Source organism: Gobius niger (genome assembly GCF_951799975.1).
Source record: "Gobius niger genome assembly, chromosome: 4".
NCBI classification, from domain to species: domain Eukaryota; kingdom Metazoa; phylum Chordata; class Actinopteri; order Gobiiformes; family Gobiidae; genus Gobius; species Gobius niger.
In genome coordinates, this window is record NC_136855.1 from 23,745,108 (window position 1) to 23,765,673 (window position 20,566).

At 40.9% G+C, this 20,566-nt stretch overlaps 2 protein-coding genes across 4 annotated transcripts; one reads left to right on the top strand and one right to left on the bottom strand.

Moving 5' to 3' along the window:
- The first annotated feature begins 477 nt into the window (after positions 1-477).
- On the top strand, positions 478-3,880 carry atxn1l (ataxin 1-like). Its single transcript, XM_079554880.1, has 3 exons — positions 478-610; positions 1,016-2,114; positions 2,263-3,880. Exons 2-3 carry the CDS (start codon positions 1,143-1,145, stop codon positions 3,559-3,561), a joined length of 2,271 nt encoding a protein of 756 aa, XP_079411006.1. The 5' UTR covers positions 478-610; positions 1,016-1,142; the 3' UTR covers positions 3,562-3,880.
- A 3,746-nt stretch (positions 3,881-7,626) lies between these two features.
- Positions 7,627-20,558, bottom strand: znf821 (zinc finger protein 821). 3 transcript variants are annotated; one of them, XM_079555693.1, is made up of 6 exons: positions 20,410-20,558; positions 11,134-11,265; positions 10,890-11,008; positions 10,585-10,680; positions 10,279-10,445; positions 7,627-9,603 (listed from the first exon to the last, which is right to left on the bottom strand). In XM_079555693.1, the coding sequence occupies exons 1-6, from the start codon at positions 20,411-20,413 to the stop codon at positions 8,712-8,714; spliced, it is 1,410 nt and encodes a 469-aa protein (XP_079411819.1). In that variant the 5' UTR covers positions 20,414-20,558; the 3' UTR covers positions 7,627-8,711. The 3 variants fall into 3 exon arrangements, with proteins under 3 accessions (XP_079411819.1, XP_079411818.1, XP_079411820.1); XM_079555692.1 differs by lacking the exon at positions 20,410-20,558 and adding an exon at positions 17,800-18,095; XM_079555694.1 differs by lacking the exon at positions 20,410-20,558 and adding an exon at positions 17,800-18,093 and having other exon boundaries at positions 10,890-11,028.
- Positions 20,559-20,566: the final 8 nt, after the last annotated feature.

The following is a 20,566-nucleotide window of genomic DNA, read 5'->3' on the forward strand; positions in this document are numbered from 1 at the left end:
ACTTAATCTTAAACGCACCTATTTCAAACGGTTTCTGTGCAACCATGTTATGTCAATAGGAAATTAGTGAGTCAAACCATAGTCAGGCTGCTGTGGAAATTTACCTCTACCTATGTCACTTCCGGTCAGTTAAAATTCTGGCCAACATTTATTTGCTGCATCACGGAAATAAATGGATATTTATTACTTACACAGATGTTATCCGTCTAAATAAGTTTCAAAAGCATTTTAAACCATCTTTGATATTTGACATAGAGATTCCAATACCGTTCACTATGTAGTTCTGTTCATTTAAAAAAAAAAATATATATAGCCTATATATATATATATTATTATTATTATTTATTGACCTATTTAGAATGTCGTTCACACATGGATAAAGAAGGAGGAGAAGGAGGAGAAGCGATACAGTGAATGGATGAAGTGCGTTGGTTGTTGTTGGTTGATGTATGGAGTGAAAACAGGAAATTGAATAAGGGTGATGACGTCATTGAAGGGCGCCTCTCTTGGCCTCCCAAATGGGCTCGACTTCTTAGCCTTGATTTGTTCATTTGTTCTGCAGTAGATTGAGAAATATTTACTCCAAAGCCATTCGCGATGACATTTAGAGGTAAGTTTCCGGAGAAAATTACTTAAGCGGATATTGTGCTCCCTGTGATTACATTTTAGCCTGAAGATCCTATGCCGAGAGGGAGTTGCAGCTACTCTAGCTAAAGTAGCTAACTAGCACTGGGCTCTGGTAGCTGGTATAACATTTATATAAAACGGTAGAGGAAACTGTGTGTAATTCTACTCCTATGAAAAGAGTTTATTCTTCTGCTTTATTGTGCGCACGTGTCACGCTGTGGTCCCTCTGATCTAATTTAATCAGAAGTGCACCAAGTTGGCCAACAGCTAAGGACAGACACGCTGAAGTTAATTCTGCAATAAATAATTGTCGTTTGCCTATTACAAAGGATATATTTTTTGTTTACGTGTAAGAGAGTAAAAGTGCGACCTTTTTGTGTGTTCTTAGGTAATTTGGCAGCCGACAACCAGGAGATATTGCAGCACATCTCTGTGCAAGCTTGGCTTGCAAGTGTCTGCTATTCAGCTGCACAATAACTCAGTTTCTACTCGCAACTCGTTTGTGGAGGAGCGCAATGAAACCAGCTCAGGAGCGCAACCAGGAGAGCCTGCCTCCAAAGAAGAGGGATCTGCTCGTTACCAACAGCGGGGCAGGAGTGACTGGTGGAGGGGCAAGTGGGAGTGCTGTTGGAGAGGATGAAGTTGTTTCATTTCAGAATTCAGCTGCAAACACTGAAGCTCAGGGAGGAGCCAAATCTGGAGAATGGTTGCGAGCTCAGCCAGCTTTACATTTCAGTGCAGAGAGCTCTGATAGTTTACCAGCAGTGCCCATTGACCAGTACAGTATGCTCTACAAAGTAGCGCTTCCATCTGTCACATACTCGCAGTCCAGTCTTCATCCAGTGTTAAGCCACATTTCTCCAGCTTATACTGTACACTCACCTCTCCTGCAACATCCTGGTCTCCCCTATCCCCATCCCCTTGGCTATGCCCAAATTCCTCATTCCTCACTTCAGTTTGTTAGTTCCCCATATGCTTTACCATATGCGTTGCCTCCTGGTTTTGTTCCAGGCTCATTAGTGTCTCCCACAGGCTCTCTTCCTCAGCCTCATGCTGTGTCCCATTTGGTACCATACCCTTCAGTTGTGCAGGAAGGTGTTGTTTCTCCCCCTCCTCAGCCACAGGTAGCTGCTCATACTTTTGCTAAAGTTCCAGCATCTGGTGTTTCGCTTATGCTGCAGTCAGAGCAAGGTCCTCAGCAACATCTTGGCTCCATTCTGCCTGGAGCAGAGCTTGGATCTCGGGGAGCTCCTGTCTTTTATCATCCTCAGGATGTGCGGGCTTCTACTGTCTCCGGTGTCCATCAGACGATCGAACGAGAAATTAATGGAGGGGATAAAGGTCACAGATCCAGGGAAGTACATCTCCAACAATTAACATCCAGCTCCTCGGCACAAGAGCACAGCCAGACAAAACCACTCCAGGCGTGTCGGCCTGGAGACTGGGGATCACAGAGCCAGCGGAGCACGCCAGACAGTGACTTGGAGGTTAGAATATTTTTTTCTGCAACTTATACTTCTGCTTTAACCATAAATATTGAAATATTTTACACATGATCCTAATGTAAACAACATATTTGTAAACTGTTTTAACTTTATTTGTGAATAATCAAATCCATTTGTATCAACTTTTCAGGTGCAACAAGTGGTCAGCCGTTTTGTGTCTAACGTTAGTCGGAAGGAGGTCTCATTTGCTCCTTTGAATCTCTCTCAGAGCACACCAAGAAGTAAAGATGTCCATGTTGAGAGCACTGAAGGTGTTTGTGGACGTGGACTCCATCCAGCTCAAGCTGTGAGTGACTCAAGAATGTGCAGTGTCCAACAGCAGCCTGTGCCATCGGGACATGCTGTTGTGATAGCCAATGGTCAGCCAGTGCTCATTCCTCTTGAGTACACTGCTCAGCATCTATCGAACACACCTCAACAGCATTACCCAGCACAAGTGAATAATGACATGCCCAACCACTGCTTTAAAGCCTCAGATTCTTCTGCCAAAGTGTGCCTCCCTGAAAGATCTGCAGGGGAATCTAACACAACCCATAAGCCCCCCCATGTGAATAAAGCCTTGGCTCCCGCCACACCCTCCACTCCATCACACTTTATGAAGGGGGCTATTATACAGCTAGCTACAGGGGAACTTAAACGAGTAGAGGACCTGCAGACACAGGATTTTGTACGAAGTGCAGAGCTGAGCGGAGGCTTGAAGATCGACTCCAGCATGGTGGTGAACATCCATGCAAGTCAGCAGAGACCAGGTCTTGTTTCACTTCACTTTACAGTCGGAGAACAGCAGAGCAAAGTGACCATAGATGTCCCTCCTGAGCACCCTTTCTTTGTTTTCGGCCAGGGCTGGTCTTCATGTAGCCCTGAACGCACAGCTCAGCTGTATGGTTTACCCTGCCATCATCTACAAGTAGGAGATGTCTGTGTGTCCATCACTCTTCAGCAGCAGGAACAGCAGAAAAAACTGCAACAACTTCACCCGCAACAACAACAGGTCACTACTCTGAGTAAAAGTCAAGATAAACCTGGACCTGCTCATCAGCTCATGGGACCTCCAGCTGTTCAACAAGCCCGACCCCATTCTCATTTTAGGATGGATCGTATCCACAGAGATAGTCCGAAAGAGGGAGATAAAGATGCGCTTGATAGAGAGGATGGTGTACAGTTTGTTGGACACATTGAACCATCCGTTAGAGCATGCAAAGTTTCTGCTGAGCATTCAAGGAGCCACAGCAGCTATTACTTGCACACAGAGGGGACAGCAGCGGGCCAGACAGGAGCAAGTCTGAGACGCTGGTCCTCTCCCAGTCTCCAAAGATTCAGTGTGAAGGGAGATGATAACCCACAACCTCCAATGAACACTGCACGGCCCTCTTTCATCCCTCAGGAGGTCAAACTGTCTATTGAGGGGCGCTCTAATGCAGGGAAGTAGCATCTATCACCACAAAGGTGTATGTGACACGGAGCAAAAGGAAAAAGAGAGCAGATGTAGCCTCAGAATGTTTGATGTTTTGCACGACTATAAAACAAAATGTTTTATGTTTCCCTGGTGGTAGGATTTGATGGAAACCTGTGGATGTCCATCCACCTAAGGTTTCACACATTAGTATGTAGCCATTATAGTGCTTGACATGGCATTAATCTTCTGTCCTCTTTCTTGACACCACTGCTTTACATATTACAATATTGCATTAACTGTAAGGTGAATCTGTTTTTGGAAAACCGTTATGGACCAAACAGCGATTTCTATTTTTTTTAATGCTGAAATTTCATTTGGATATCATCACCAATATTTCTTCCTCTGCAGCAATGTTGCCGATTTTGAGTCTTTGTGTTTGACATTCTGGTGTCAGCAGAAATGCTATAATACTGTTTATCCATTTTAAATAGTAATTATTGTCTTCTCTTTGTTCTACAATCAATATTGATTTTAGTTTGAAAAAGCCACTCAGTACTTATTGATAAAGTCCTATACACGGTCTACATTCCATTGAATGTTTTGATTTTGGCACTTACGGTTGAGTGTTTGTCAATTGGGTTTGAGTAAGTCAATGTGTGATTAGTTATAAAACAGTGGCTTCTTTACCAAATGCTCCATGTATAAACTGGCCATAGAAGTGTCAAAGCAGGGACGTTGCGTTCACTCTGGGATTGAGGCTGGTGTTACTGTTGCCAAAAGGTTTCAGAGCAAAGAAATGCCCGGGAGGGACACTTATAGCAATAGACCACAGTAGTCCTTGTCTTAGTTTGTTGCTTTACATATTACCTTCTGGGACCGGGCAGATTAGGATCATTCAGCAACCATTATGTTGAATCTAGTTGATCATTTTTTAACATCTTTCCTAATTATGTTGTTGAATAACATCTACTTTTTAAATGTGATCCTTGCTCCTACAACATAATAATGGTGAACTGGAGGCACTAATGATTGTCTTATGTTGCACATAGATAATGTTGCTCATTGATTTCACACTGACCTTGTAAATCACACTTGAGATGTTTTTCATTTAAATGAAGGGAAATGTGTGGTAAGAGAAACTTTACTTGCTTAAAAGCTGTTTACAATTTGCAAAGCAGAATGCTGCATTTTCTGCAGCTTGACAGTCATGTCATAAAAATCCAAAAAAGATAAGTGCAATTAGATCATTCAAATCAGACTGCATTCCACATGCAAACATTCCCATTTCATTCATTTTCGCAATATTAATGTGCTGTGGTCGCATGTGTAATGGTGCCAGATACGCTCTATGCTTGTGTGATGACTGCCTGTTTGAACTCAGGTCACTCTCACTGCTACATGTGTACTCGTGTAAAGTGTTGGCCATTTTCACCACAATATCATAAAGGTTCTACTTCCATAATTCACTCAAACTGCCCATTTTACAAAATACGAATTTCACTCTTTCAGGAAACACACTTGGAAGTTTGCCATAAGTCGTAATGCTGTAAGCAATGCACAGATGAAAAAAAACAGAACTGTCTGCTATTTCTATGCAGTAAACTCAGTATTGATATCTTCAATATCTGAAGAAAAGACAGAAAGACTGCTATATGCAGTCTTCCTAACACTGATGTCTGGTAATAGGATTCTTAGCTTTTTTTTATTGAAATGCAAATGTTTTTGTTTTGCTGTTTTGAAGGTGGTCTAATATTCATAATGGCTTGGTATTTACTGGTAAAGCAGTAAGCTGTTGGAACCAAATGTAATTCAATTTGCTCGTTTGGCTTTGAGCCGCTTCACTGGTGTGTTGTTGGTCAATATGCATTTTTAGGGATAGAATTGGTGCAGGAAGTGCCACTAGTGACTATACCTCTTAATACGTCTGAAACGAACACATTTGCTAAGACTAGCCTTTTCAATTGCTCAGTTGTCACAGCTCTTAAAATGGGTTCTATTTTAAACACTGACAGTATCCTACTGTAATAATTGCACTAATGGCCCCTTTTTAGTGTCGGTAAATTGAAGTCTCAATGTAAAGCACACGAAGAAAATCACAAGTGTGTGTGTGTGTGTAGATACATGTATTTTTTGTATAGTTGTAGTTGGCTTTGCTAATGCTGTTGATAATGCCTTAAATTTCTGCTTTGTACAACGTGTGATGGTGGAAAAATGTGTTCCCTTTTTCAGAAGAGCCAGATTGTTCACTGCGTTTTTCTTAGCACTTTCAGGTGCACCAACAGAAGCCAGTGCCCAAATGCAGACTCAGTAGTTTTCTTGCACAATATGCAGTTTGCCATACATAAACCTAATGCTTTCATGTCCATTATACGTTTTTTAAACAGATGGGGCTTAAGTAGAAAGTTCTCTGTTGGTGGTTATGTAGTTGTGATGTTAGTTTGGGAATTATTCTGTCCTGCAAAGGTAAATCTAATACACTCATTTTCAGCTAAATCAGGCAATTGGTAATGCCTGAAGTTTTAATGAAATCTGTCATTTCAGATTGAACAGTTTTTGGCACAAGGTGACACTGCTTTTGGGTGATGTGACTATCAATAAAGAATAATAAAGAAAGAAAAAAAAGCCTAAAATATTTATGCAAGGAAATACATGTAACAGTCAATCCTCAAGTATAACCCAGGTTGTATGAATTTTGTATGTGACTTTATTGTACTGTTGTACCAATAGGTATTGATCTTAATCTCAAGCCTTAGAGTTGTCTACCCAAAGTGCTCCCTTAGCAAATCCCACACCTTTTAACAAAGCATTAATATCTCTATTTTGTTGCTTTTTTATTTGTACCCTTTTAAATAGATTTGTACTGTATATTTGTACCTCTGTGAACTACTTAGGGTGGTTTTGTTTTGCTGTTTTAATTCTATGTACTTTAAGGACACAAAGATATTGTATTTTTATTGTTACTGCTAACTTGGAGACATTACATTTATCATGTTTGTTAAGTAAACACAACATAATATATATATATATACATATAAATATATACAAAATAAATATAAACAATTTCATGTGAGTTGTCATTCATCTAATGTGTGGCGTAAGTGAGAACAGTGACTTTTAGGGAAATGAATCAATGTTTATTTCCACATTCACCTCTACGTCTATGTAATCGAGCTTTAATCTTGTAGGTTTAAAACAATACAACTGGACTTAGTTTGAAGTTTTATTGAACTTCAAATTAACACGTTCATTTGGCCTTAGGATCTTTCTGTAAACATTTAAAAACTCCTGAATTTTTAAGGCCAGTGTTGAAACATGTTTTATTATAAAAGTAGACAGGCATATAAACAGTAAAACATACCCATACTGAGCCTTTGAGAAATGTAGTTTTACATCATGCAGCGTTTACATATAGTTTGTTACAGCTTTAAACAAAAAAGCTAGAACCTTTTATTTTTTTTAGACCCCAAAGCTTCATGTTCTCTAATTGTCATAGAGAAGAGCAAAAAGGTAATTCTCTCATGTGTCGGGCAAATAATCAAAACGTTAAGGACCCAAAATTGTAGAACAAAAAGTGTCACTGCAACCATGAAATAAAATCAAGCTCAAAGAATACCCAGTATTCGTAGTGTGGACAAATGCCATGCTGTTGAATGCTGCCTTGATTTTAGTATGTTATGAAGAGATTGGCAGTGAGACCCTGTGTATTTGTGTGAAATAAGGAGTAAATATACACCCTACTGCCCTCAACTGTCCATAGCACGAGGAAAATGATTTGGTTCTATGGACCAAAATGTCAAAAGTTCATAGCCTTCTTAATTGAGGTACATTGCCTGAGAATTTCAACTTTTGACAGTATTTTACAAATTTGTATCCTGCATAGTTCTCTGGTGGTACTATTTGATAATAAATAATTTATATCTTGTATGTTGCATAGTGGTTGACGCTCTGACGAAAAGCATGCGTGTGGATTTGCAAACAACTGGATCATCAACACAGGAGTGACTTAAAAACCAGTGCTTGGCTGTCGAGTTCTAGAAGAACAGGTGAGGTAACGAGAACCACAATGGTAATTTGAAGAGTGATATGATGAGAAGAGAGAAATATCAGTAACAAAACAACGTCTTCACATAAACATGTGCTGCAATAAGACAAATGAGACCGACTAAAATGCCCTCATGTTCATGTGCAGCTTCTTACACAACTATGGTCCCAGAGGTAAACAATGTACGTACATGAGTAAATGTAAGGCCCTCATACAACAAACTTCTCCTGGTTGAATACAGCAGATCTGCAGGACATGAGATGCTACAAAATTGCATACAATAACATGTTAACAATATGATATTTCCACGTGGAGGAAAAAACGTTTTTCACAACTACACCTGTTTTCAAATACTTGTGCCCCGTGACCACACTGTTCCAAAGACATGAGGTAATAGACAGATTGTTCAGTAAAACAACAGTTAAAGCAGCACATATTGAGTTTTCATGAATGCTCCAATGAAAGCTCTGTAAAACAAATTAAATAGAATATTGGCAAATGCTCAGATAAGAGTGTAACTAAAAATAACTCAGGTTTTAATCAATTTTAACAATGACAGTGCATGTGATAGACCATAAATAAACCTGGATAGTGGATTTTTGAGAAAAGAACACCTTTGTACAAAAAAGTGCCTTGTAACAAGTGTAACAACCTGCATCATTGTACAATTGTACAGTACTGAGAGAAGCCTGGAGTTGTAACAGTAAGCCACAGGACTGGGGGCACTCTCATGGTGCCAGCTGAGGTAGGTAGTCTTTCATGTTGAATCCAAGTTGGCAGCTTAAAAAGAGGTATAGTAAGCTACCAGTAAACCCAAACCATTGGGCAAACCGAGCTCACCAGAGTAATGAGACCAGTCCCATCACAGATGTGCAAAATATTTGTTTCCCCAAAAGACCAATAGTTGTTCAACAAGTACCTGTCTTCTTTTTCTTGCTCAGCGGAAAAATCTCTTTACAACATGCTAATATGCCATTCAACATAAAACATTCAACCTAGTGCCCTAGGTTTTAACTGTAATAAATAATTAGAAAGTCATTTGCTCTGAAGAACAAAGCAGTTTGTGCATCCAGCTGGGAATGGTTTAGTGATCAGGATGACGTGCTGGAGGGCAGACTTTAGTCATGATGAAATGGCCTGATCAGGGCAACTTCATGAACAGACCATTATCCATGGATGGAACGGGCATGGCGCAGGGAAACTGGAAGAGACTCATGTCTGCTGTGAGCGCAGCCATCGCCGCTGGATCATGCTCTATCTGTGTTCTCAGAGCTGGGTCAATCTTCTCCAGTCGCCGTTTCACCCTCTTCGCCTCTCGCTCACGGATCAATCGAGCCTGTCTTTTTTCAGGGGTCTCATTTGCTCTCTTGTTCCTCATGGCCTCCCTGTCTCTCTGCAGTCTCCGTGCACGCTGCTCTTCTGTCTCTTGCATTCGTTGCATGCGTTTAGCTTCACGATCCCTAAGCCTCCGTATCTCCCTCTCCTCCTCTGACTCACACGCCCGTTTGTTCTTCTTGGCTGTCCTTTCTCGCTCCAGGCGCTGCATTCGAGCTTCCACAGGTTCGTTCTTTCTTCGTAACGCCCACTTTCTCATTGGCGACTGAGATTCTACCAACTGTTGATAGGCCACGCAGCTGTTGCACACCAGCAGCACTCCCGCCGGATAAACGGGCATTGGACTGAGAATATCTGGGATAGGGGGGAGGCCAGAGGAAGAGGAGTTTAGAACTTCAGGGATCGATGCCAGCGATGGCCCTTCAGAGAGCAGACTGTCGGACAGTGAGGGGTAGGGCTGGTCCGAGCCTGCACATGACCTGGGATCTTGGCACTGGCTGGAGATGTGGCCTGCACCCTGACACAGACTGGGGTCCTGATCCCGGGAAGCCTGAGGAAGTGGACACGAAGCAGGACTCAGGCCATGACAGGATCGTCCCACCGGGCTGGGGCTGGCCAGGGGACTGCCGCAGAGAGACAGAGAGCACACTCCACTCACTTCCAGCCTGCTTGTGTCAAGAACATCTCTCAGCTTCTCCCTGTAAAAGTAGGATTGTAAAATGATGTTACGCGATGAGATGAGTTATACAGGTGAAACTTGGAAAATTAGAATATCGTTAAAAAGTGCATTCATTTCTGTTATTCAACTTAAACTGTGAAACTAATATATGATAGACTCACTACATGCAAATTGAGATATGTATAGCCTTTATTGGTTAGCATTTTGATTATTATGGCTCAGCTTGTAAAAACCCCAAATTAAAAATCTCATAAAATTTGAATATTTTGGACTGCCATAATCATCAAAGTTATAACAAAGGCTTGACATATGTCACTTTGCATGTAATGAGTCTATATCTTATATTGTGTCACATTTTAAGTTGAATTACAGAAATAAATGAACTGATGAACGATATTTCTAATTTTCCAAGTTTCACCTATATATCCACATGCATGTACTGTACATCTAACATGTTTTCAGTGTGTCTTTGAATGTTTGCAGATTGCACTAGGCCTTTTTATTTCTGTATTTAAGTAAATAATTCATTCAGTTAATTCCAATAATTGTGTTTTTGTTACAATGCTCCACAACTTTTCTAATCCCTGACTAAGAGCACACCATATTTGTCAACATCAAAAACAACAAATGCAATACATCTGTCTTGCTATACTTGTGTTTACAGGTTTTTTGGGGGGGGGGAAATGTGCCACACCTGTTGAAGTTGTTGGTGTCAGTGAAGCGTGCGCCGCAGACGGCACAGTTGGACAGCCGATCCTCTGAGTGGATGAGAAGGTGCCTCCCCAAAGAACCAGGCGAACTCAGGGCCCGCCCACACACGGGACAAACATAACTCTTATTGTTGCTCATCATGCTTGTATGCTGTTTGAGATAAACCAGATGAAAAGATTACCAGTTTGAACTACGGCATAACAAAAGCACACCTGCACATGAAGCTTTAGAGGCTTTCGATGACTGCATTCACTCCGTTAAGGCCGTGCTCGGACCCCGCTGATCTCACCTGGTAGACATGAGAGATGAGTTTCTCGGGACTGTTGAAGTCCAGTGAGCAGAGTGGACAGTTGAAGTTGCTTTGGTCTCCCCCTTCCTCGTTCTCCTAAAAAAAACAAAAAGCACATTATACTTTTACATTATATAAACACCCACCTTCTACAGCGGGACAAACAGGACCACCACAACTGATTTACAAAGTAGTTCGCCCCCTTTGTTGAATGGATATTGCTCATGATTTACACCCACAGCTGATTAACTTTTGTCGGCTCAATTTTGCCCCAAGATAAATGTGTACAGTGTAGGCAGTCTGACCTCTTTGACTCCTGCTCCTTGCAGGCGACACTGGGTTCTCTGGGTGCTCATAGAGTCGTCAGCCGAGGTGTTGGAGGACAAATCTTCCCCGTGGTTGTCTGGCTCACTATCACTGTCTTCTATGGAGGCAAACACAGACCTATCAATACAGACACACAACAGAGCACAGAGCAGGGCTTACTCTCACCAACGCCCCTCAGTCCCAGGATGCCCCGTGAGTGTGTCCCGCGGATGGGTTCAGTACCTGAGAGGCTGTCCTGACCCTGGAGCTCCTGGGAGTTGGTGCTGCAGCTTTCACTCTCTTCAGTGAAGTCCTCCCTGCTGTCCATACTGATGCTGTGGTGGAGACCCGTCATGCCTGTTGGGTGAAATGGCCCTAGAGTCAAGCACACAGAGCATTAATGAAGCATTTTGAAATACTTTTGGGCACTTAACATTGTTTAATAACTTAATATAAGACAATATATATAAGACAAATCTATTGTCAGTATCAATCAGTGACATTGTGCTTTGTAATCGACAGTCCTGTGTCAGCAACAGTTTATTTATTTTTTTGTTTGTTTGTGTAGTTTATTTGAGCAATTAACATTTTCTCTTTCTCCAGAGTTTCAGGATCATACAGCTAATGGAAGCTCAAAGGGAGTAGACTGAGGCAAAAGCTTATAAGTGCCGACCCCTTGTTCATGTACATTACATTTGCAATTCATGATGCTACAGTTATACATTACTTTTACATTTACATTAAATAAACACAATACAATCCTTTTTGAGTAAACTATATCAGTTTCAGAACACAAATATATACCTATATGTATTTGTGAGTTAAGTTTTATCCTACTGTTGTTACAATTGTCAACATACAATCAACAGACTTTTGCAGCACTGGCAAACAAGCAGTGTTAATTTTGACAACATATTTTAGTTTAGTTTTAGTCTTAGTCTTTTGACGAAAATGTAATTCGATTTTAGTCTAGTTTTAGTCAAAAAAATATCTTCAATTTTAGTCTAGTTTTAGTCGACTAAAATTTCAAGTAAATTTAGTCGACTAAATTTAAGACGAATTTAGTCGACTTTGCATTTATAATATTCATTATAATCATGTTTAATCTTGTTCCTCTGCTTCATGGAGCTGCTCCACATGAACAAAGCTCAGAGCTGATCCTTTGGCAGAGAATTTACATGATCTGAGGCTCTTTCAGACGGTCAATAGAACTTTGGATGATTTTAGTCTCTCCTTTTCATTTTTATTTAGTCTTATTTTAGTCGACTAAAATATCTGGACATTTTAGTCATAGTTTTATTCTCATGAAAATCTTTTAGTTTAGTTTTAGTCGTCAAAAATATAACTTTGACTAAAATTAAGACTAAATATTTTAGTCGATGAAATTAACACTGCAAACAAGGAGGTTTTACCATTTCATATCATTAACACAGCATGCCAATCTAAAATAGTAATAAATGTAATTAGTAGTTATTGTTATTTATCATAACAATTGTCATTCTTGTCATTATCAGTGGATGAATGTCCGATTTCATATTATAGTCATATTATAATATTCTGCCATCTTGCCACTTCCTTGTTGTCATTACTATCCACTATTTGTTATCAATATTAGATCAATGACATGTCCAATTTGTATACCCTATCTAGTGAGGTGGTGTTAAAAAGCCAGAGTGTATAGTGGCCCGTTGAGAGTGGGTGGAAGCCCCCAATCAACAAGTCCCCACCCAGCTGCCCTGACTAGTTGACTTGGTAGAGTTTGAACTTTAAATTGTACTAAAGAGGAAAGAAATATTTTGAAACACCCGCTCCATGAAATACAGTAGTAAAAGAAATTATTATTTTAAATTGTATAAAAAAACTCATCACATCTCTATGAGTAATAAAATTGCTCTTTGCCATATTGCCCAGCCATACAACGACTCAAGGGAAACGCTGAAATGATAAGGTTTATGTGTTTGGCCACAATATGGAGGTTAGGCTGTCACGATAATTACTATATCAACTTATAGTTCAATAAATAACAGATAAACAATATATTTTTGGGCTCGATATTTATCATCTATACATTAATTAGCATTTCACCCTATTTTTTCTTTGTAAAACTTTGATTTCTAACTGATGCAAATTGAGTTACATTATATTTCATGTTTATCGCAGCTTGTGTGTATTTAAGGATATGATGATGCACTTTTAGAACAAACGTTTACAGTCATTGATACGCCTGAGAATTTGTCATCGTGACAAGCCTATATAGAGGTGCACCACCTCATGACCTCAGCTGGTGAAACAGCGTTGAGAGCTCTTCAGGAGACGAAGTGAATGGGCAAATTTCTCAAACATGCACAAAACAAAACACAACCTTATAACATGCTTAAAATATCACGCGTTGATTCAGCATTATAGATGCCAATCTCTTTCCCATATATGTCCTTTTTGGTCTTAGTCGAACTTTCTCTTTAATTTGCAAAGTATAAACACTATCCCTCCCCCTCTAACATGTCCAAACCAAAACAGCTTCTCTGATTTAATCTCAAAAACAGCCAACACATGCTGTCCTGTCCTTCACCGATCCATCCTTGTCACTACACAAAGAGACACCTCATCTCTGCTGCTACTAATGCACAACATTTTCTGCATTAAGAGAAAAGTGGATGGTAAGCTTCATCATCCCAGCCCCCTCTGCTCCCAGATACTACATGTGTTTGACAGCCATACTGCAGTCCCACAGGAGAAGCCTGCACTTTCTTTGCACAAGCAAACTGCCTCTCTCCTCACTCTCTCAGAACCACCCACACAGAGAAACAGCCTGGCTCACCCTCTGTCCTCCCTGCTCAAGCACAGAACTGATACTGCCATATCATACCCCCATCTCTGGGGAGGATAAAGCTTCACACAGTGACAGCCCATATGTGGCTCATTTACCTCTGTACGATTATTATAACATTTAATCCAGTCTAAGAAGGACATTCAACGGCTTTCAAAAAACACATTGCTGTATGAATGTGTTCATACTTTATGTTAAGTTATAAGGACCAGTATAAGTTACTTCATATACAAATGCACATAAAATAATCATGAGAAATTACTCAAATACAGAATTCATAGTCAATCATACATGTGTTCATGACTGTTTAATGACTGAAATAGACACCTTTCTAAACAATGTAGTAGCTGTACAACTGTTTATTTTATTCATAAAACAAATATTCACTTTAATCCTGTAGAAGCCGAAACAGAATTTACAGAGTGACTTTTCTTGTGGAAAATTCAAGACAAAAATATATAATATATATATATATAATATATAATAGACTTGCTACCTGTGTAGCTACCCAGAATTAAATTATAAACAATGAATCATGAGGAGAGACATAAAGTAATGCTGGCAAGGACAACTAAACCAGTTTAATAGTAAGCTCACTGGTTCAGTACTTTCAATTTCAACTACATAATAGCATATCTGAACAGCTGCACTGCCATGATTATTTTTTCTTTGCTCTATTTCACCAGGAAAGTCTGTTTTTCATTGGACTCCAGAAAACTGTAATTTGTCAATGCACAGGAGTTTGTGTGTGAATCCAGTGTGTTTCTCACTCACTTGCTCACATTGGGAGAGCAACAATTGAACTATGAACTACCCCAACATGGCTTCACGACGCCCGGCCAATGATTGATGTGAGCGCTCCCCATCCCCCCAGTAAGTGTCTGTACATCTGTCCCTCCTCGCTCCTCCCCAGTCTCTGCCACTGTGATGTTATCTGTCTGTGGTCTGAGTGAGAGTCTGTAGGCAGGAGGTGACGCAGTGTCTGACTGGATCTAGACAAAGAAAGAAACTCATCAGCCACAAGAAGGAGTGGGGAGGGAACGTATATGGGGGGCACAATACAAAACACACAAAAGATAGACTGCACAAACTCGGCTCAAACACCACGCAATGGGGTTCCCTCCTCCTGCTCACAGCCACCATCCCTTTCAAAAACACACACGCAGCAGACAGACAGACAGACAACAGTGTCTGAATCTGCAGGAAGCACTGGGGCCCCTCCATCAACACACAGCGACAGGCCAGACACCAGATCAATCTCACTCGGATTAACTGGGCACCCAACAATGCTAAATGAGCTGGAGCAGCGGTTCACTAACATATGGCACAGATAGCACTCGGGCGTCTTCAGGTGGTACTCAAGGTTACCTGCACTTCTTGAATGTTTATGCGTTTAGCCTTTATTCTTGTTAAGACCAGATATAATTTAGTCCAATTTAATCTTGATCAGGGCCTGGTGGTACTTCGAATGTCAAGTATTTTAAGTGATGGTACTTGGTATGAAAAGTTTGAGAATTTCACCTGTCTCTCCTACTTTGTAAAGTGCTTCATTTGCATATTTGACATGTTTATCATTTCTACTAGAAATTAAAAAATGTTGATGTTTTGGGGAATATAAGATTTTGTTCGTGACAGAACTTGAATACTGACGATTAACATGAAAAGTGGCTAAAGAAGAAATGACAAATGTTTATTTAAAGGAATAGCTCACTGTTTTTCTGATCTTAGACGAGTTGGTGCTTACCTGTCTGGTCATTGTGCGTGTCCTCAGTCCCGCAAAAAGAGCAAAGATGTTGTTAGCATTGGGCTCCTCCCAATGTATTCCTATAGCTCCAAACGGGGTGAAGTTAGAAGCTACCACGCTCTTCCACGGGCACCCACAAAGACCAGACAGGTACGTATCAACTCTTCTAAGCTCAGGTAAGAACATATCACAGTATGGAAGAACTGTGTGCCCTCAGTCACGCAAAAAAACAAAGATGTTGTTAGCATTGGCCTCTCCTAGTATATTCCTATAGCTCCAAACGGGGTGAAGTTGGAAGCTACCACGCTCTTCCACGGGCACCCACAAAGACCAGACAGGTACGTATCAACTCTTCTAAGCTCAGGTAAGAACATATCACAGTATGGAAGAACTGTGTGCCCTCAGTCACGCAAAAAAACAAAGATGTTGTTAGCATTGGCCTCTCCTAGTATATTCCTATAGCTCCAAACGGGGTGAAGTTAGAAGCTACCACGCTCTTCCACGGGCACCCCAAAGACCAGACAGGTACGTATCAACTCTTCTAAGCTCAGGTAAGAACATATCACAGTATGGAAGCACGGTGAACTATTTCTTTAAATCAATAAAAGTATGGATTAATATTTTGCAGGTATGAATGAATAGAGTGTACTGCTGGTACAGATCCCTGCACTGTGTTTGCAATAGAGGTTATGCGTGTGATGTCATAACATACCGACAGCATAGCAGTTAGAATTCCATCATGGCAACAGCAGTGGATTGAGTGGAAAGTCCACATAATTTGCTGCTGTTCTGTGTAGATTTAACATGAGCATACCCTCTATGAGTGAACTTTAGGACCTAAATACATTTCAGCACAAATTACTACTGAAAAAACGCCCCTCAAGTTGTAATAAAGTACTGTATGTAAATGTATTGTGCAGACCAACTCGTCAGCACTTGGTTTTTCGATTAATCAAGTGATTTGTTTTTATTTATTATGAAAGAGATCAGAAAAAGTAGAAAAGTAATAACAGAAACTTTTAAAGCAAATTTACAGATACATAAATAGATTATGAGACCTATTTGTTTATTTGGTCGGGACATGTTAATGAACATAGAACGCATGCATGGAAACACACCACAGCCGATTGTCATTTCCATCTGTTGACTCGTCCCCCAAACGTACCCTGAAACTCAATCATCCTGCACTATTGTACACGTTTTTAGTAGTAGGGGAAACCGGAGTACCTGGAGGAAACCTACACAGAACATGCACACAGACAGGCCTGTCCGGGGATCGAACCCGGGACCTTCTAGCTGTGAAGCACAATCCTTGTTTGTCATATTGTGTTAGAGCTTGTATAGTCCAGATGAAGATTGTTACACAACTAATTCCTCTAATTTAGTAATTAGGTAAATTCAATAATATTGAATCTGTAGCAGCCCTAAACTATTACGTCACCGACAATAATCCGTTGTATGGTGTTTACACAACAAAGTTAATTATTAAGTTAAAAAAAGTATTTCTTCTGTTTCAAAGTTTTTTCCTCATTTCCCGCAGTCCCACTACTAAGTTTCTGGAGCGTTTCTACAATTAGGCAGACAGTGCTGTTGTGGCACTGTCTGGAATGCCTTGGGAGTTTTTTTGTGTGAGTGTCAAGCCTGTCTGGACTGTCCCGCTGTCTGTCTGGTTTGACCCCAACTGAGGGAGCAGGAAGGGAACAGAAGAGACAACACAAACATAGCACCTTATCCTGAAATTAGAATTGCATCTCAAAGAATATTGTCTCAAGTTGTAAAATGCATAAAAACTGGCTGCCAACACTACTTTGTGGGACGTCCCGTGGATTTTCCCTTCACTTTGAGTAATCTAGTGTGAAGCGCAGTGGTAAATGAGCTCATTAGCCTGTGGGGATTACCGCATTTGTAAGACCAAGATGTATATCCACACCATTTAAAACTAACTATGTTTAGAATACAGAGTCCCAGCAAACAGACATTTAGAGAAGATTAGACATGGGCAATTCCTTTAAGAGTGCTCAGTGTCATAGAGCTCAGAAGTGCACTTACACTCAGGGGGGAAGTCAGAGGTCTCAAGCACTGCTCAGTGCAACTTCTACAACACAGTGGGAAACATCTCCATAGAGAAAATAAACTGTGACGTTTGACATTGTATTGGCTACATGTTAAGCTGGCCCATTTCTGTGTAGCAATGTGGAGAATTGACCAGGCTCACACCTAAACTCAGATTTAGATCCCTCTCACGGCAAGTATATTAATTGCTAATAATTACAGGCATTCCTTGATCCAGGCTATAACAAACACTACTGACATTGAACAATACAACTGGAATACCTACAGTTTACTTTGAATGGGTTGGTTTGTTTTCGTCTGGACATAGTACGGTCCACTGCCGGTGAAAAGTGAAAGCACCCACAAAATGTGCTCGTTCTGAGTCCAATCCAGGTGTATTCCGCACGGAGAGATGGAGCACAACAACAACGCGGCTCACCATCAACAACACAATTTAAGAGCCCGGAGCTCCGCCTGGACCTCGATGGACTCAAATAAAAAGAAAACCTGCACAAAAACAGGCGTTCACATGGCTGCAGCATTGAACATCCTCGTTCCGCAGCCGACCATGCCGCGAACCCAAAAGCAGCCGTGGCGCTCCGTGCGCGCGCTGAGACGCACGAGCCCAGCTGACATCAAGGGGGAGCGACGAACTGAATTGTGGGAAACAAACGCGCTGATCTTTACCGAGAACATGGGGCCAAGTAGCGTCTTTTGTCATAATATTGAATGGAAATTATTTTAATCAAATATTAAATGAATTAAGGTGAAGTGGGACATCAGGAGACATGGGACGAGGCAGTTACGCATTTTTTTTAAATGTAAAACGACCATTCTTTAAATGATCTTGTAGCTTCAGACATGCTACAAAACAATATTTTCTTCTATTGATCTCACAGTTTCACAGTGACGGAAAGTTAAGCCTTTAAAATGAGCAACATTTTGATTGGGAGTATGAAGTAAACTATCAATTGTGTTGTTTAAAATGGCCATTTATATTGCATTACTCTGTCAATGTCAAACTGCTGGTGAAGAAACTAGTTGACTAGTGCTCTCTAGTGGGCAAAGTCCGACATTAAAATTACCATATCTTTCCAGACATATCATTATATCAAATATGCCTATTATTGTGCTATCTTCAAACATTTGAGTAGTCCAACTCGCCCCAGATAACATAACATTAACATGCTCACTGTCTCAGACATGAGGTGCTGGAGGTTCCGTCATGGGAGGACAAGCCCCTACATGGGATGTACCACCGAAACATAACTAAAGTGGCAGATATGAAGAAATCCTACCAATGGCTAGAAAGAGCAAGACTGAAGGACAGCACAAAGGCACTCACAGGAGCAGGCCTCGAGGCCCAGAGCAATAGAGCCCCGATCTATCACACCAGACAAGACCTCAGGTGTAGTTAACATAACTGCAGGGCTGTCACAGTGTACAGGAACATCTGTGCAGAGTATGGGCTGGAAACCCCAAGGTCAAAGTGGGAAACACTTCCAAAGGTGGTAGAGAATGACCGAGCCAAGACCCTGTGGGACTTCCACAATGGTAAAGGCAAACCAACCGGACATTGTAGTGGTGGACCAAGAGCAGAGGAAAGCTGTTGTGGTTGACATAGCAATACCAAGTGATTGCAATATCAGGAAAAAATGAACACGAGAAACTCGAGACGAGCTGCTGAAGACCTGGAGGGTAAAGGTATCAGTGGTGCCCATGGTCATTGGAGCACTTGGGGCAATAACTCAAACTGGAGAAGTGGCTACAGCACATCCCAGGAAATACATCAGACATCCCAGACCAGAAAAATGCAGTTCTGGGTAAAGCAAAGATACAGAAGAAGAAGAAGAAGAAGAAGAAGAAGAAGATCTTTATTTATATAGCGCCTTTCACAGACATGGTCACAAAGCGCTTTACATGAGACTACTCTGTGGTAGTAAGCTACGTTTGTAGCTTCAGTTCCCCTGGGGGAGACTGTCAGAAGCGCTTTCGCGACTACACACGTCTGCGCCAACGGACCCTCTGACCACCACCATACAATCACTCACACACATCATTCATCCTGGCCTATTGTACAGCGCAGAACCCCCAAGCTCCCAGGCCTCTGGTAGAGGACCTGGGCTTGGAGGAAAAAGAGACCACACGGGGAATATATATGAATGCTGAGAGCAAATATCTGATAAGAACAGGTGTGAACTATGTCAATACACAAAAGGGAGTGGAACTGGCAAAGTCCGATCTGTTTCATATTAAAGAAGAAGAAGAAGAAAAATCATTTTAAAATTAAATCTGAAAAATATTGGGAACAGAGCTAAAATATGACAAATTAGAACAAATTATTATTAATATTAATAATAACAACAAAATGATTATGCTTATTATTATTATTACAATATAATAATATAAAAAACCCTGATTGTATACTTTTCCCAAACATATCTTCAAAAGAAAACGTTACTATATTTGTTATGTATTTCAAAGTCACATTCTTACAGTCGCCTGTAGGTGACGCTCTAATCTATCTAAAGTCATTTCATTGGATTCGTCATCACTGCCACGAGTGAACCGGACCGCATCACGACTAGGTAAAACATATTCATCCGCAGGGTTAAGAGAAAATATACCGCCTTAACATTGCGCTTATGGTGACATATGTCATGTCCTGACTGGACACACCGTTATCGGGTAATATGCGCCAAATAGACTCTGGACGGATTTTCTGAGAAACAAACAATTCGATGAAAGACTGTCAAACGCATTCACCAGCTATCCGTATCACATCGTTGGGTTCCACTGACAAACCCTTCGTTAGCCCAAGACTAGACATATAACCACCTGATTAGCCAGGCGTCGCAATCAGATGTACACACACACAACATGATTGAGCTCTTACCCATGTTGTCCAGGGTGCACCGATGCCAACCTGTCCAGTCACCGGGGAAGGTTTTGCACGCAGAAGGATGCCAATAACAGGCTGGTTACTGGACATCGATGACAAACTTCAGCTCCGCAGCAGCGAGTCCGCACAAACCTCTGGGATCTGTCAGTGT